Here is a 15,152-nt window from a genome sequence, read left to right as displayed (position 1 = left end):
TGGAACATCGTTATCTCCTGAGTAGGAACTGATTTTAGTAGTAGAGGAGTTGATTTGAGTATACTGTTTACATCAAGTAACCCTCAGAAATCAGCACTCCAAAATGCTGACGTTAAACTCTGATTTAATTGAGCAGCTGCTACGAGTGAATAGGAGTTGAGATAGCTCAGCACTTTGTTCCTCTGTTCTGCCTACACACAATAGACTTGGCTCAACAAGAGCATTTTTTATTAAACAATGCTTTCATTTGCAGCTAGATGTAGCATATAATTGTATCATGCTCTGACTGGAATATAAGAACATTAATTTACTGTTCTGTGTTCATAATGTCTATGGCACAGGTAGTAAATATAGTAATCTTACTTCTGGCCTCCCCATCTGTAGAACACACATCTTAAGGCAGATGTCACTCATGAAACTGAATGCAGGAGATAGTTTTCTCTATTAAAAAAAAAAAAAAAAAAGCTGGAATATGCTCTAATTGGTTTGACTTCTTTAAACCTTGAAAGTTCCAAGAAGTGTGTGCACCAAGAATGCAAGTATTCAAATGAACACCACAAATCAAATGATACTTTCAAAAATAAAGAAATATTTGTGCATACACTATGTTAAGTTCTACTACAAGTCTGAAGTGGCTTCATGAGTTGAAAGGCTGAGTGAGGCCTCATTGTTCACCACCACTGATATGAATGCAGGGAGGACCTGGCTGGACCAGCACAGTGGTGGTTTCCCGTGTGGCAGGAAAGTGTCAGAAATACAGCTGATCTAAGGCAAAAGCATGTAGTGTAGCATCTGGTCTTGCTTTTGCAGTGGTGAAGTATCCTGACAACTATAGCTGTTAGAGGACTGCCCAGAGAGATGCCCTATCCCTGGAGGCATTAAAGGCCAGGTTGGATGGGGCCCTGAGCATCCTGATCTGCTTGGTGGCACCCAGCTCACACCACAGGATTGGAACTGAGTGGGCTTTAGTGTCTCTTCCGACCCAAGCCATTCTGTGATTCTGTGATCTCAGGGATCATTTTCATCCTCTTCAGTGAAAGGGAGCAGAGGTGTGAAAGTTTAAAGTCAGCAGAAAGCTAACCAGCACATCACTGTACAGCAAGGAGGTTGCACGGTGTAACCAAACCCTCTGAACTGCAGATAAGTTCACAGGTGCATGTACCTTGACGTTAAAGGGAATTAGTGTCCCAACTGTTCTGGTTACAAAGGGTAGCAGAGATCCAGGCATCCATTGCTCCTGCTTGTGGCTGCCAGCAGTCAGCTCAGGGGCGGGCAGAAAGCAGCCGGGCTGGGAGCAGATGGGCACTCCGAGATCTGCCCGGAGCGCATCTGTGGAAAAACGAAGAAACTCCGAGGCACCGGGATGTGAAGTCACTTTGGGAGGCGCCCTGAGGGACGGCATCCCGCGTCCTCCGGCTGAGGCGGCAGCCGCTCCCTCACGGCGCGGAGCTCCCGCGGGGCCGCACCTCCCAGCCCCGCGCTGGCGGCCCGGGCCCGCCCGCGCCCAGCTCCGGCGGCGCCGCGGCTCCTTTAAATGGAGGCGGGGCCGAGCCCCAAAGTTTCCCCAAGTTGTGAAGCGGGGCCGGCGGCCGTGCGGAGCTGAGCGTGTGGGTTGCCGGTGGTCTCCGTGGCCGTCGGGAGCCCCTCCGCCATGGACTACCTCACCGCTTTCACTGGCAAGGGCGGCCGTCTGCTCCGCGGCACCGCCAGCCGCCTCTGGGCGGCCGTGCCCGGCGGCCTCCGCCAGGTCCGCTTCCAGGACGGCGTGAGCCGTGCGGTCCCGCAGCCCGCCGAGCCCGCGCCAGGTACCGGCGGGGACGGGGCCGGGAGCGGCCGGGCCGGCCGAGGGACAGAGCCGTGCGTCCCGCCAGGCCGCGCCGCCTCCCTGCTGCCGCCCGGCGGCGGGGCCGGCCCGGAGCGCGGCCTGTCCGGAGCGGGGCGGGGGTCCGTCCCGGCACCGACTCGGGAACACGGGAGGGAGGAGGGGCGGGCCGCGCGTTGCCGCCGCCTCGCTCGGAGCTTCGCCGGACGGGTGGCGGAGCCGCTGCGAGGGCCGGCTGGAAAGCGGCCCCGGGCTGGGGAGTGGCGAGAGGGCGGCCAAGGGAGGCCGCGGCCTGGCGCTGTCACACCGCGAGGCGGCCGCCTCGGCACCTGCCCCGGCGGGGCTGCCCGGCGCTGCGTTCCCGCGGGTCCTCGTGGCGGTGGCAGCGCTGCGGTGTTCGCTTTCGCTCACGCCTCCCACGCGCCTGCCTGCGGTGCTGCTGATTGGGGCAGAAGCGGCCGCAGCACGGGCTCGCTCGGTTGTGCGCTCTCTCCTGCTCAGGGCAGTTCCTGCTTTCCACGTGTTTCTGGGGAACTTGCAGGAGTACTTTAGGAAGATCAGAAGTAGTACATCTGCCTTTCGGTGGTCCGCCGGATCAGTGAGGAAACAGCAAGTGACTTCCGTATTATTCTTTGCTCAAATCTCCCCCCTTTCTGCACTGTGCTGTCTGTAAGGGTATTGCATCCAGATCGGCAAGATGTGCCGCGAGGAACAGAGGTGTGGGCAACGTGTATGCACGCAGGTGTGTGGGCAGTGAGGGCTCCAGCGAAGTAATGCTACAGGCAGGGCTGAAGAAACAACCTGTGCCTTAGCTGGTAAAAGCAGTGTGGCTGGGGACTGCTTGGAAAGAAGCTGTATAAAGCTGTTTGTGAAAATGTCTTTCAGAAGTCTGCTGGGTAGTTAACAATAAGTAGTGTTTTCAGTTTTTCAGTGTCAAGCAGCTCAGTGTTAAGTGGATGATCACACTGTAAGTAGGACTTTTTTTTTTTTTTAATGGTAAGAAACAAGATCTTAGTGCAACAGTTAAGTGCCTGTGCAGAGTGAGATGTACATGATGCTGTTCTTGTTGTCTTGGGTCATACCTGTACAAAAAGGATCATAGGAGACCAGCTATGTTTACAGTGCTACACTTTCTGCCTTATTTCTCCCCCATCTAAAGGAACAGGATGAGAAGAAGACAGCAAGGTATTTCAGCAATGAGATTAAAATACCTTTTTGTCCTCCACAAACTGTTGAAGGCTTGTTAACAGAGACTGCTAATATTCTTTTGTGGATGCAAAATAACAGTAAAACTCTTCAGGTGTCTTCAAGTCAGTTTTAAGGCCAGGTGTTCAGCTGTTGAAAAGTCTGTGGCATCTCCTGTAATACATGATGACTTGGAGGAAGAAGCTCCTGTGTTGTTTTTTTTTTCCCCTCCTACTCAGGGGCAAAGGATTAGTTTGGACTGTAGCTTAATATTATTTTTTTTCCCCTCTGGCTTTGAGCATGGAGTGTATTTCCCGAAATATTGGTATGGTGTAATATTTAATGTCAGCATTAGTGAAGGATCATTGCTGTTCTGAAATACAAAATGGATTTCTGTGTGCACAGAATCGGACATTCCTTTTTGACAGAAACATCCCTTGAGTTGTCCTAACCCGTGCTGTGTGAGGCAGTTAGATCTTTGCTCTCCGTGCTGTCTCCTTCACATGATTTAGGTCACTTAGAGGCAGAAGCAAATTCTCATCAAATTTAGAATTTTTCATGTAGCAAGTGTTTTGCTGGGCTTTGGAATCTGCCTGTGCGGTGGTGATGTGCTGTGAAAGCTGTAGCAGCAATTACAATACTTAAAGGAGAGGTTGGATTTCAAGTCAAAGGTGGGTACTGTGAAGCTAACCTAAACCTTAATGGCAGATACTAACTGTTCCAAGTGTTCTGTCTCTATGTGGTGTTTTGGATCCAGCCTTTCCGCTCCTGCATTTTTTTTTCTGGTCAAATGCTGTGTTGTAATAGCTGTTGTGAGCTTATATCCTCCTTCAGGTATGTGCTGAACAGATTTTGTCCCTTCCTGGAAGGGAGAAAGGTGAGGTTGAGAGACTGAATAGTGCCCTAAGAGGCTGTAAACCTGTTGGACCAGTTCATGTTGTTTGTGTCATGCAACCATGCATGTGAAGTAACTTTAAAAATACATTCTGTCCACTAATGAGTGTGGTAGAAGATTTTTTTTTTTAAAAAAAAAGGCAAAGAGAAACAAATTCTAGAGGAAGTATCCAACTTCAAGACCAATGCTACCAGTAATTTCAGCGTCTCGTTCATTTTTGAGGGTGGGGGAAAAGCCACTTGAGTTTTACAGGAACACTCCTAAAGATGGTCCATTGGTAACTTCTACAAGGAGCTGGTATGTGTGTGTGGCTTGGATTTAGAGAGGAAAGTTTAGAATAGAATTTTAGAATCACAGAATGATTTGGGCTGGAAGAAACCTTAAAGGTTATCTCATTCCAATTCTCTACCATGGGAAGGAACACCTTCCACTGGATCATGTTGGCCAGGGCCCCACCTTGCCTGGCCTTGAACACGTCTGGGGATGGGGCATCAAGAGCTTCTCTGGGCAGCCTGTACCAGTGCCTCACCCTGCTCCAAGTAAAGAATTTCCTCCTTGTATCTAATCTTAACCTGTCTTCTTTTAGTTGAAAGCCATTATTCCATGTCCTGTCATTATGCTCCCTAGTGAAGAGTCCCTGCCCAGCTTTTTTGTGGTCCCCCTTAGGTACTGAAAGGCCCTTAGGTACTGAAAGTGTAGTATCCTCAGAGCCTTCTCCAGATTAAACAACTCCAGCTCACTCAGCCTTTTTTCACAGGAGAGGTGTTCCAATCCTGTGAGCATCCTTGTGGCCTCCTCTGGACCTGCTCTAACAGTTCTACGTCTGTTTTGCTCTGCTCTGATGTTGCCAGTACACACACTCCAGAGACTACAAAGGGGTCTCACAAGGGCAGAGTAGGTGGGGGAAATCTCCTCCTTTGCCCTGTTGATCACCTCTCTTTTAATGCAGTCCAGGATACCATTGGCCTTCTCAGCTGGAAGTGCATGTTGCCAGCACACGTTTAGTTTCTCATCAACACCCCTCCAAAACCTTCTCAGTCTCTTTCAGTCCATTCTCTGTCTTGGTGCTTGAGATTGCCCTGACCCAAGTTCAGGACTTTGTGCGTGGCCTTGGTGAACTTCATGAGATTCCTATGGGTTCGCCTCTCAAGCCAGGTCCCAAGGGCATCCTTTCCCTCCAGTATGTTGACTGCACCACGCAGCTTGGCAGCTGTGCAGCTTTTGTCTGTTGCTATGTGTCATAGGTGTTCATATAGTGAAGTTATGTGCGTTTTTATTTGCTTTAGTATGTGACTTGAGGCTTTAGAGAATGTGTGATTAAGGATTATCTTCACTGCAGAATTATTAACTTGAACTTTCAGTTTGGTTTGAGTTTAATTCATACAGAACTTGCTGAAATGAGCTAGGAGCATGTCTTATAACTTAATATGCCGTTTGTTTAATCTGCTACAGAAGAGAGTGTGGCTGGCACTGTGAGGGACATTATTTTGCTTCTTTTGTCTGGCTCTTGTGAGACCACATATGCATTACTGTATCCTGCTTTGTGCAGCACAGTTCAAGAAGGCTGCTGAGATTTTGTAGAGGGTCTAGCAGAAGAATGCCAGTCTGTTTAGGAGTTTAAGTTACATGACTTATGAGGGACTGAGAGAAGGCCTTCAGCCTAGCCCAGAGGGGGGCAGAAGGATTCAGGTACAATTAAGGGGGATTTAAGGGGGTGTGATTGTTCTCAGTAGTAACAGATGATAAAAGAGGGGGCAGCAAGTTCTGACTTGTGAAGTTTAAACTGGACAGTACAAAGAATTTCATTAGGAGGGTAGAACATGACTGGTACAGATGACAGGCCAATTTCCATCAGTTTAAGTCTTACTTCCTTGACTCAACCAATCCCCAGCTGATGCGATTTGATGTTGACAGCACCTCTGCTTTAAAGCAGAGTATGGAATAGCTGCACTGAGGAATTTTCTTCCAGGTAACAGTGGTCTATTACTCATAGCCCCTCCTAGGTGTTCTCCCCTCACTTATGTCTGCGGCCCGTTTGTGAAGGGAGGAGCCAAACATCAGAAGCAGTATTGACTTCCTGCAGTGTATCTTTAAGTACGGAAGTTGAAGAAATGAGGATCAGTCATTCAGAACTCCTAGTTCAGAGTATCCTCTCGCTCAGTCTGTAAGGGGAATTGTTCTTGCTGCCTTTTTTTGAAGACCTTGTGTTGTCTTCTCCCCTGGGATCAATTGTTTGTTCATATTTCAGCCAAGTGGCCTGTGGATTTATTGACACTTCTGTCATATCAGCTCTCGACTGATAACAATGCACAGTATATCCAGTAAGCCATGTGTCCTGTACCTGCTCTGTACTCCAGTGGAGCAGCAGCAGAGCAGTAGAAGTAAAAAGGGCAGAGTTATAGCATATTTGTCAAGTCTTACTGTAAGATTTGGGATAAAGCAGTAATAAAATAACATTCAATGTCTTTTAAAAAAGAAGAGGTCGGTTATTTTCTCACGTACTTAACTTCTAGGAACTTAAATTTAACAGGTCTGTGATAAAACATGGTAGAAGCTTCGAATTGAGGAGCAACAGTTCTCCAGGCTTTCTTGTACTTCATCTAGATCAGCATGTATATGTAAAATGTACCAGCACCTTTTAGTAAGACATCAGTGCTTCTCTCTCACGTCTGAAAATACTTCACTTGATAGAGGCATAAGAAGAAAATGTAATCTTGGAACATATCAGGCTGATGACTCAGTCATCTTGTGATATGTTAATATATGCACAGTCTTTTCAACTTGTGCGCCACTGTTTTGTATCAGAAATTGTGTTCCCTGCATATGTGATATTAAATGATCTTTTGCTTCACTTTGTGCTTTGTACTGTTACATTTCACCTTATTTGCTTTCTCCAGGCTTTTTGGCTGCAGAATTCCTCATGTTGCTGTAATCTTCCTCTGCTGTTGATGTGCTATCAGCTTCCAAGTCTGTTCTGTGATGTGTGATTAAATTGCTTTTAAGACTAGTCCATTGGGAACTCATTAGTATATCCCTCTATTCTGTTAATTTGTTTCTCTTTTCCCTTTGGCTAGTCTTTGGCATAGTTGACAATTTTTAATCCAGTCTTTCCCACACAATAGGGTTCTGATATGAGTTGTTTTACTGAAGTGTTGTGTTCTAGTCATTTATGGGTTAGTTTATAATCTAGGTACAATTCATTCTAGTAACATAACCTTTGACTGTATTGTGCTTCTTGTTTTAATGCGCTGTGCAAGAATTAACTGGAAAAAGATAAAAATGCAGTTTCTAACGTTAGAGTAGTTTTAAAACTGATATTTTGTTGGGGTCAGACATGAAAAGGTGACCTGCATAGCACATGGAACTCTTTCCCATGTAGAGCACTGTTGTGCTTCTGAACTCCATAAGGTTTCCTTCAGTCCCTTCTTTCAATCTGTCTCCATCCTTCTGAGTGGCAGTCCTGCCCTCGAGTATGTTGGCTGCTCCCCTCAGTTCATGTGTACAGTGAGGTGTCTATTGAAGCACTGATTATAATTTCACATGCATAGCAGATCTATTTACATATTTGCAGAGTAGTTTTGGAGCACAAGTCTGCAACATCAATTGGATGAGCTACCTGATTTTGTGCTCTTGAGGGGCAGGGACACACGCAGCATAGAAATGCCTTCATCTTAAATATGAAAAGGCCAAGTGTAAAGTCATAAAAATCTGGCCTAAAGAGTGCTTGATTTTTATTTATTTATTTTGCTGCTTGCTATCCAAATTGCATACGTGCAATTGTGTTGATTTGGTGTGCAATGTACAAATATCTGAAAGTGAAGGGCAACTAATTTGTTCATTTCCAAGCATTTCTGACTTTGTTTTCCATCTTAGTATTCAACTCTTTTGACTTAAATGTTTCGTTGTCACATAGGTTTGATCTGCAGGAAGGTTCTACAGTAGGTGGAGCATGCAGCTGTGTAGACTGATGTGTTAAACTATATATGTGGACTTTGGGAAAACAGGGAAGGAAGCTTACTAACACATCCTGTGGCATAATCTGGAAACTTGAAGCATTTCTGTTTACCCTGTCTGTGAAACATTCTTTCAACTGGATAGCAGAAGGAGGACACTGTGTTACCACAGGGATCACCAGATGAATTGGTGTTGAGTTTGTGTTGTAAGAAAGATCTGTTATGAAATGCTTGAAGTGCTGATGCAGCATTAACAAGGTCTTACATGCAGTTAGTTTGGGACTCTTCATTGAGGAGAAATGAAAAAAAGAATCATGAGAGCAGTGATAAAAATCAAGGTTTTTGAGAATGTGACTGGCTAGGAAAGACTGAATCACAGTGTGAGAAGCAGCTGCTTAGCATAAGCAAGAGGACTGAAGAGGGCATTGTTTATGAGGCTGCCTTGGTCTGGGCTGCTGAAACTTCATCTAGCAAGCTTGTAACTCATAGCATCTTGTAGCCTACTCCAGCTCCCTTAAGACATTGAGAGATAACTGAAAATAGTAGTCACTTTCTAACTGTGGAAGCAAAGCTCTGCTGAGATGCTGCCCCTGCTGTTTAAAATTCGAGGGGGCAGGGGAACATGTCTCCAAGCCTTATAGATTATAAAGATTTCTTAAACTTTTTTTCATAAAGAACCAAGAAGATTTTAAAGATCTAATTGCTACCGAGTGGAACAAAACTAATAAACTATACTATCAATTCTTCCTCTGTTATATCAATTAGAAAATTGTTTCACATGGTGCTAAAGAACAACATATTAGAGCATCTTCCAAAGCAAGATTACTTTTCTTACTTACTTATGTGATTCACTTCTTAATCTTTACCCCATATGTTCTGTGTCTGTTTTTTGGTGGTTTTTAAGATCCTGCAGAAGATTGCCCTTGACAGGCACTTAACGAGTCTGCTGCCTCTGCCTCTCTTTTTAAACTCATGCAAATCTAATGTATAACGTACAGTTCTTGTTTGCAGTAATAATAAAAAAGTTTTACTTCCATCTTCTTGATCCTAATAAGCTCAGCTACTAATTGCATATAATTTCAATTAATTGATGACTTGTTCAGCTTGCTTTATTTCCAAGGATGCTTGTTTAGCTTATTAATTTTTTCACCTGGAAAGTGGTCTTAAAGTTTTGTTAACTGTTATTAACTATTCAGTTGATTATTTTAAGGTCAAAGTTCCATTATCTAAAACTCTTTGTTCCTCAAACATAATGTTTCTAAAATTCTTCTTCCTACTTTGCATAAACAAATGCATAGGAATAATGAGAGTCCTGCTCTCTACATCTGTTGATGATTGTGTTCACAGTTCTCTTGCTCTGCTCATCTCATTTTCTGTTTCTGTATACTTGTATACTTTCTGTATACTTTCTAGTATACTTCTGATACTATACTGTATCCAGCATTCACACTGTGCGTTGGTCTGGTGTCATTCTGCAGGCTCTCCTCTGTATCTTCCTAGTGCTAGTCTTGCAAGTCCTACACAGTTCAAATACTTTCTTATTTGTGGATGTGACACCTACTCTTCTGCTTCAAGACTTCAAGGTGTGGTAAAGAGGCAGTCCTACTGAAGAGCATTTTAGAATTAAAGCATCAACTCAAATGCTACAAAATGTCTCCTTTTCACAGAATTGTAGGAGTTGGAAGGGACCTCCAGAGATAGAGTCCAACCCCCTGCTACAGCAGTTCCCTGATCTCACAGGTCGGCATCCAGGCAGACTTTGAGTATTTTCAGAGAAGGAAACTTCTCAATCTCTGAGCAGCCTGTTCCAGTGCTCAGTCGCTCTGACAGTGATGTTCTTCCTTGTGTTAGTATGGTACTTCCTGTGTTAGTTCCTGCCCTTTGCCCCATGCTCTCTTTTTACTCATCACCAAAAAGAATCCACCCCATCAACTTGACTCCTGCTCTTTAGATGCTTATAAACAGTCTTGAGAAAACAGTTCTGAGTTTTCTTTCTATGAAGCACTATTGCTGCAGATCTTATAACATTTAACAAGTGCACTTCCTGAATACACTGTCTCCTGAGGTCCTGCATGACACAGTGTGATTAATGGGATCAGTTCTTTCTTACACTTGAGCTCTGAGAACAACAGTCTCTTGTGGCCCAGCAGGCTTACTGTTGGCTGGTTGTGTCCAGCTTACTAAGATGAGCCCATGTGGAACAGTGTTTTCACCAGAGAAGTAAATTAAAAGATAAGACTGATTCACATTGGTGCTGGGGTCTTCTCAGACCTCTGCATCCTGCTCTGACAGTTGTTTCAGCTTTCCCTGGCCTCCTAGAGCACTAGGAATATAAGGATGGCTGAAAGATTATTTGACTTTCCTCTGAAAATTTAAATAGCCTACTCATTCAGCGTGAGAGTTCTGGATGCTTTACAATATGCCATCAGGATATAGAATGCCTGTCTTTGCTATTCTGGCTCGTTTCTGTAGTTGAAATACCACCTAGTTTAGTTCATGACACTTTTGGTGACATGTACGGATTCTCAATGAACAGATAGATAGCTTAAGCATTTGATACTGATGGAGATTTGGAGTCTAAATAGCAGTGTCCTATGCTTTGCCAGCCAGGTAGTTGGCACAAACATAGCTTAGTGCTGCTTGCATCCATCTCCTCTAGCCTCAGGAGAGTTACGTCAAAGTCAGGAGTGAAGCATCCTGTATCCAAATGGGGAGCAGGAAATAATGCTATCACAGAGGGAAAGAATTGAAGTGGGCACTGAAGTAAGGGTCAGAATTATTGCCTTAGGCATGGAAGGGAATGTATGTTTAAAAAGGAAATTAAAAAAGTATGTATACTTCTGGGTACCTTATATATGTACTTCTGGGTGCTGTGAGATCTTGTGGGATTTGCTTTCCTTACATGTGCTTGCAGCAGGCTTTTTCCCTGCCCTGGTTGCTGTTGTTTTTCTTAAGTGACACGAGTGCGCTGAAGTCTGTGATGCACAGTGAGTCCATCTGCTTTGAAAAGCAGGTATGGATTAGGGAGGAAAAAACTCATATATGCAAATGAGTGTGTGTGTGTATATATATGTATAAGTAGCGCTTTGATATACAGGATTTGTATATTTCTAGCTAATGGTGGCATGTAAAGATGCTTTTTCTAATAGAGACCTACTCAATGTATAGATTTTTAAGATATGTATGGGGTCCTGAATGAATTCATTTTGTCTCACTGCATCTTTTGACTTTCATGTATGAGTATTTGAGCTGAACTGCTGTGGACAGAAAATGAGGCTGCTGGTGAAGTTCTAATAAGATTCCAAGGAAAACTTGGAACAGCTACAGGTCTGGTGGCTGTTAGCAGTTCTCCACACCTTGCCAAGGGTGTGCCTGTTCTGCAAGGTCAGGTGGGAGGTGTGGCAAGAAAATCTTGATCTGGAAGAAGAGAGCATTTCTTTTAGATATTTGCTTCTTTTTTTTTTTTTTTTTTTCCTTTTTAAGATACAAATAGTAATTTATGGAAGACGTACATTTTAATGTGTTGAATGAAGATGCCAGGATGCCAAGCTACAGTTTTTTAGACTCAGAATTCCTAGAGTGTGTTTGAAAGTAGGTTTAACATCTTCGTTATTGATCACAGCTGTTAAAAGTAGCCATAATTAGTCTATATATCAAAAGTTTATCTTGTGAGTATGGGAGCATTCTTGCTCACTTAGTTGTTAATATGAGGGCTGCTCTGAAATTAATGCCTTTTACCTTATTATGTTGATTAACAATGTTGGGGTGAGTGTTGGTGATAAGACAGTAGAGGTTGAACCTTCCTATGCCCTGTATCAGTTGGAAGACAGTGGAGCACATTGCTCATCTTGCCTGGACTGTCCTACCTACCACATAATCTAGATTCAGAGCCTTTTGACTCCTTTCGGTTTGGGCTGATGAAAGATGGACTGCATGGGAAAAATTTCCCTAAGAAATGACACTGTCATAGCAGCTGTGAAACAGTGTGTCACCTCAGCTGGTGCAGATTTGAATGTAGCATGCTGGTTTTTGTTCATGGCTGGCGATAATGCATAGCTAGTGGTGGTGACTGTGTTGAAACATACTGTTTGTAGCTGAGAATTTGCTTCGTCAGTGCTATTGTGCTGTTTGTGTCTGATAAGTTTACATGGAAATAAATAGGAGGCGTTGCTTTAGAAGCGACCTGTGTACATACAAAATGTGGAATTAGCTGTATGACAACTCCCTTGTAAAATACTTAACATTGTCTGCTGGAAGTTGCTTTTACTATGGTCCTCTACAACTTTAGTACTGTTACAGTTGTAAAAAACTTGGTGAAGTTTTAGATTACTTTATATTTTTTGTCACTGCAGAACTTCCTAAGCAATTTGTGCTGCGTTCCTTTTTCTCTTGTATCTTGACAGCTTCAACTAACTACCTGTGTATGAATTTGGGGGAGTTGGGATAAGAGGATTCCTACAAGCATTCTTCAATCTCTTTTCCAGTGCTGGTGTCAGGTTACCAATTAAAAACAGTGATGTGTAGGAGTCACTGCAAATCTGCATCAAGTTTACGTATTAGCTTAAGTAAATGCAGAGCATTCTTTCTGCCCTCAATGTATCTGTGGTAAGGTAGTGCAGAAGAACATGTTTTGTAAGGTTTGTTTCTTGTTTTCAAGGTGTTTTGAAATGTTCAACTGAACATATTCAGGTATGGCAATAGAAATTTGAATGTTTTGAAAAATACTGTAATTAATGTCAGTGCAGCATGGAAACATGCCATCTCATTCATTAAATATTTTGGGATCCTATGTAGCAGATATACTACTGTTGAAGATGGAAGCCCTGTAGCAGAGGTGCAACTTAATAGAATCATCTTAAAAAAAAAAAAAAAAAAAAAAAATGCCCGTAGATGGATATATTAAAATAACCTTTTCTAAAGATATAGTATTAAATAATTTCTGTTGAGTCATGTAGATACACTTTTCTGTTGTCTTAATCATGGTGATATCAAGCTGATCAGTCAAAAACTAGAATATACTTGAAGTACACATTATTGATTGGTTCATGAAATGGAGGTCATCTAGATAAGAAGCAGCAATAAAAGGAGTATTCTTGTGTTATTTATTTAGTATCTTACTGTTTATTCATAGGGTGTGTTTGCTACAAGCAAGATAATTCTGAACTTAAATATGAATGCACTTCATTTCACACAAAAGCTTTAAATACTCTGTCCTTACCAAACAGCATGCAGCTTAAAAAAGCTGATGAGTTCAAACACACCAGAATTCCAGACCACCTGCCCACTAGACAAAAGCAGACTGGCTGTAATAGAAAACCGATTAAACCAGTACTTGCAGAAGTCTAGTGGGGTAGATTGCCTCTTTAGTGTTTCTTCTTTAATAGCTTCCTGGATGCTAGCAAGTACTTAGCCTGTTGATTGATTCCTAGTTATCGGTGGTTTATATTGGTCAAATGCTTAAAGCACTGCAAGGGAATGAAGTCGTTATCCTAGCAGCTGGCTCTCTGTTAGACAGAATCACTGGGAGCAAGCTGTGTAACCAGTGAATTAGATGTCTGCCCACGGGGCTGTAGTCAGCAGCCTGTGACAGTGCTGAGAGGAAAATGAATTTAACACGCGCATTGCCTCAATTTCTTTCAGACACTGGCCAGAAGAAGACGGCAGACAAGAAAGATGGGCGACGAATGTCTTTTCAAAAGCCTAAAGGGACGATTGAATATTCTGTAAGTTGCTGCTTGATTATTAAAATGTCATTGCAAACCAAGTGCAAATTTAGTTTCTTTACAAAATATAGGCAAACTGGTGATATGCATTGCCTTTAATCTTAGAATCTGTGTTGTCGATGTTTTTTTTTTAAACTAAATGAGCAATTAGATAGCCAGTAGTACTTGAGTAATGCTTTTTTAAATCCCTTCTTCATAAGTTTTCTGCTTTTTTTTTTCATAAGAAAAAAAATAAACTGCCAACACCAGACTAATCAGCATGTTATGTAAAGCTGAACCATTTAGCCAGTTAGAAACAGTAAATAATATTAGTTAAAATCACGTGCATGTTGCCTGCTTTCAGCACTGCTAATGAATTGTGGGAATCAGGAGGGGAAAAAATAGAATGAAGGTTTTTTTGTTTTTCAGGGTAGGGAAAGGTTGGCTGTATTTTGGTACTGACCTTACAGCTGCCTTCTAGTAATTTCGTAGATCCATACCTTTTGCAGTACAGATCTCATCCTCCAGCAGTATCTGAAAATGGAGCCTTTCTCTGCCTGTTCTGTTCTTGAAATGACCCTCAAACTGTACTGCAGTCAGCTTTTCACGTTTGTGGTTACTAAGGGAAACTGAAGTGAGAGTTATCTGTCTTGTGTTATACACTGCAAATAAACCTATAAATAATTTTTGTAGAGTTAATGTTAAAGTGCGAGAAGCCTATCATGGTTATTTTAAATGCTTTTGGAGCTGGTCAGGGTAAAATAAAAATGAGAATTTATGAATAGCTTTATTTGATTTCTTTGCCGTTCTTATTATAAGAATAGGAGATAAGGAAGACTTAACTCTTAGTGCTACAGTAAACTGAAATGATACGGTTTAATGACTATGAAGTCTGTGACAATAATTTGGAGAGAGTCAGAGAATGTGTATTAAAGCAAGATGCATTCCATTAGCTTGATTCCAATTGGGAGCTTAAGAAAGCCTTTAGTATGGGCTAGAATTGAAGTTGAAATTCAAAACAAATTTCAGCTTTTTAAATTCTAGCTACTGAGGAAAGGTAAATGTGACTTCTATTGGTTTTGTTCAACTCTGGGGAATAAAGGCTGTGCTTTTCTCCTGAAATAGTGAATAAGCTTCTGAAACATGGTGTATGTGAAACAGTCATGAGAAGAGTCTGCTATCAATTAAAGAAAACACAAGTGTATAGCAGAGCAGAATCTTAAAACAGTCTTAAGCCAGAGTTATTACCACTGAACTGTCACTCTTTTCAGTTCATCTTTTTGTAGTTTTTTGGTGCTAAGTCCAGCTTCTAGATATTCTTTACTAGTTTGTTTGTGTTAGTTAAAAGCAAGTTAGTCTGGATGCTGAGAACAGAACTACAGTGGCTCATGAATGCAGCTACTCAAGGTAGAATTAGGAGTAATTTCCATTCTTATCTCAGGGAGTTCAGGTAGCAAGTGCTTTTATGGTGATCATCAAACAGGTCAAAGTTTGCTAGATTTCAAACTCAGATGACTATTTGGAATTGTAATGATTGGCTGAATGCACTTTTTGAAAGTAGAGAAGTTATGTGTGCCTTTCTAGAATGATTGGAC

At 42.6% G+C, this 15,152-nt stretch overlaps 1 protein-coding gene across 11 annotated transcripts in view; it reads left to right on the top strand.

Moving 5' to 3' along the window:
- The window catches only part of OXR1 (oxidation resistance 1), a 240,229-nt gene that overhangs the window by 170,805 nt on the left and 54,272 nt on the right, over positions 1–15,152 (top strand). For 7 of the 11 annotated variants that reach the window (XR_006171679.1, XR_006171680.1, XR_006171681.1 and 4 more), the window contains one exon: positions 13,496–13,578. Coding sequence is in view for 8 of the 11 variants with exons in the window: in XM_042836422.1 (XP_042692356.1) it covers positions 13,496–13,578 (83 nt within the window). In the remaining 3 variants the exon portion in view is untranslated. Of the gene's footprint in view, positions 1–1,636; positions 1,806–2,489; positions 2,565–5,700; positions 5,872–13,495; positions 13,579–15,152 lie in introns of those variants that run through there. The other 4 variants (XM_042836480.1, XM_042836438.1, XM_042836443.1 and 1 more) reach the window with 3 other exon arrangements.

This window comes from Centrocercus urophasianus, unplaced genomic scaffold (genome assembly GCF_019232065.1).
Source record: "Centrocercus urophasianus isolate 14NV4802_14NV808 unplaced genomic scaffold, USGS_Curo_1.0 seq_11, whole genome shotgun sequence".
NCBI classification, from domain to species: domain Eukaryota; kingdom Metazoa; phylum Chordata; class Aves; order Galliformes; family Phasianidae; genus Centrocercus; species Centrocercus urophasianus.
The sequence above is the reverse complement of the archived record's forward strand: the minus strand, read 5'-3'. Positions and strand labels throughout refer to the sequence as shown.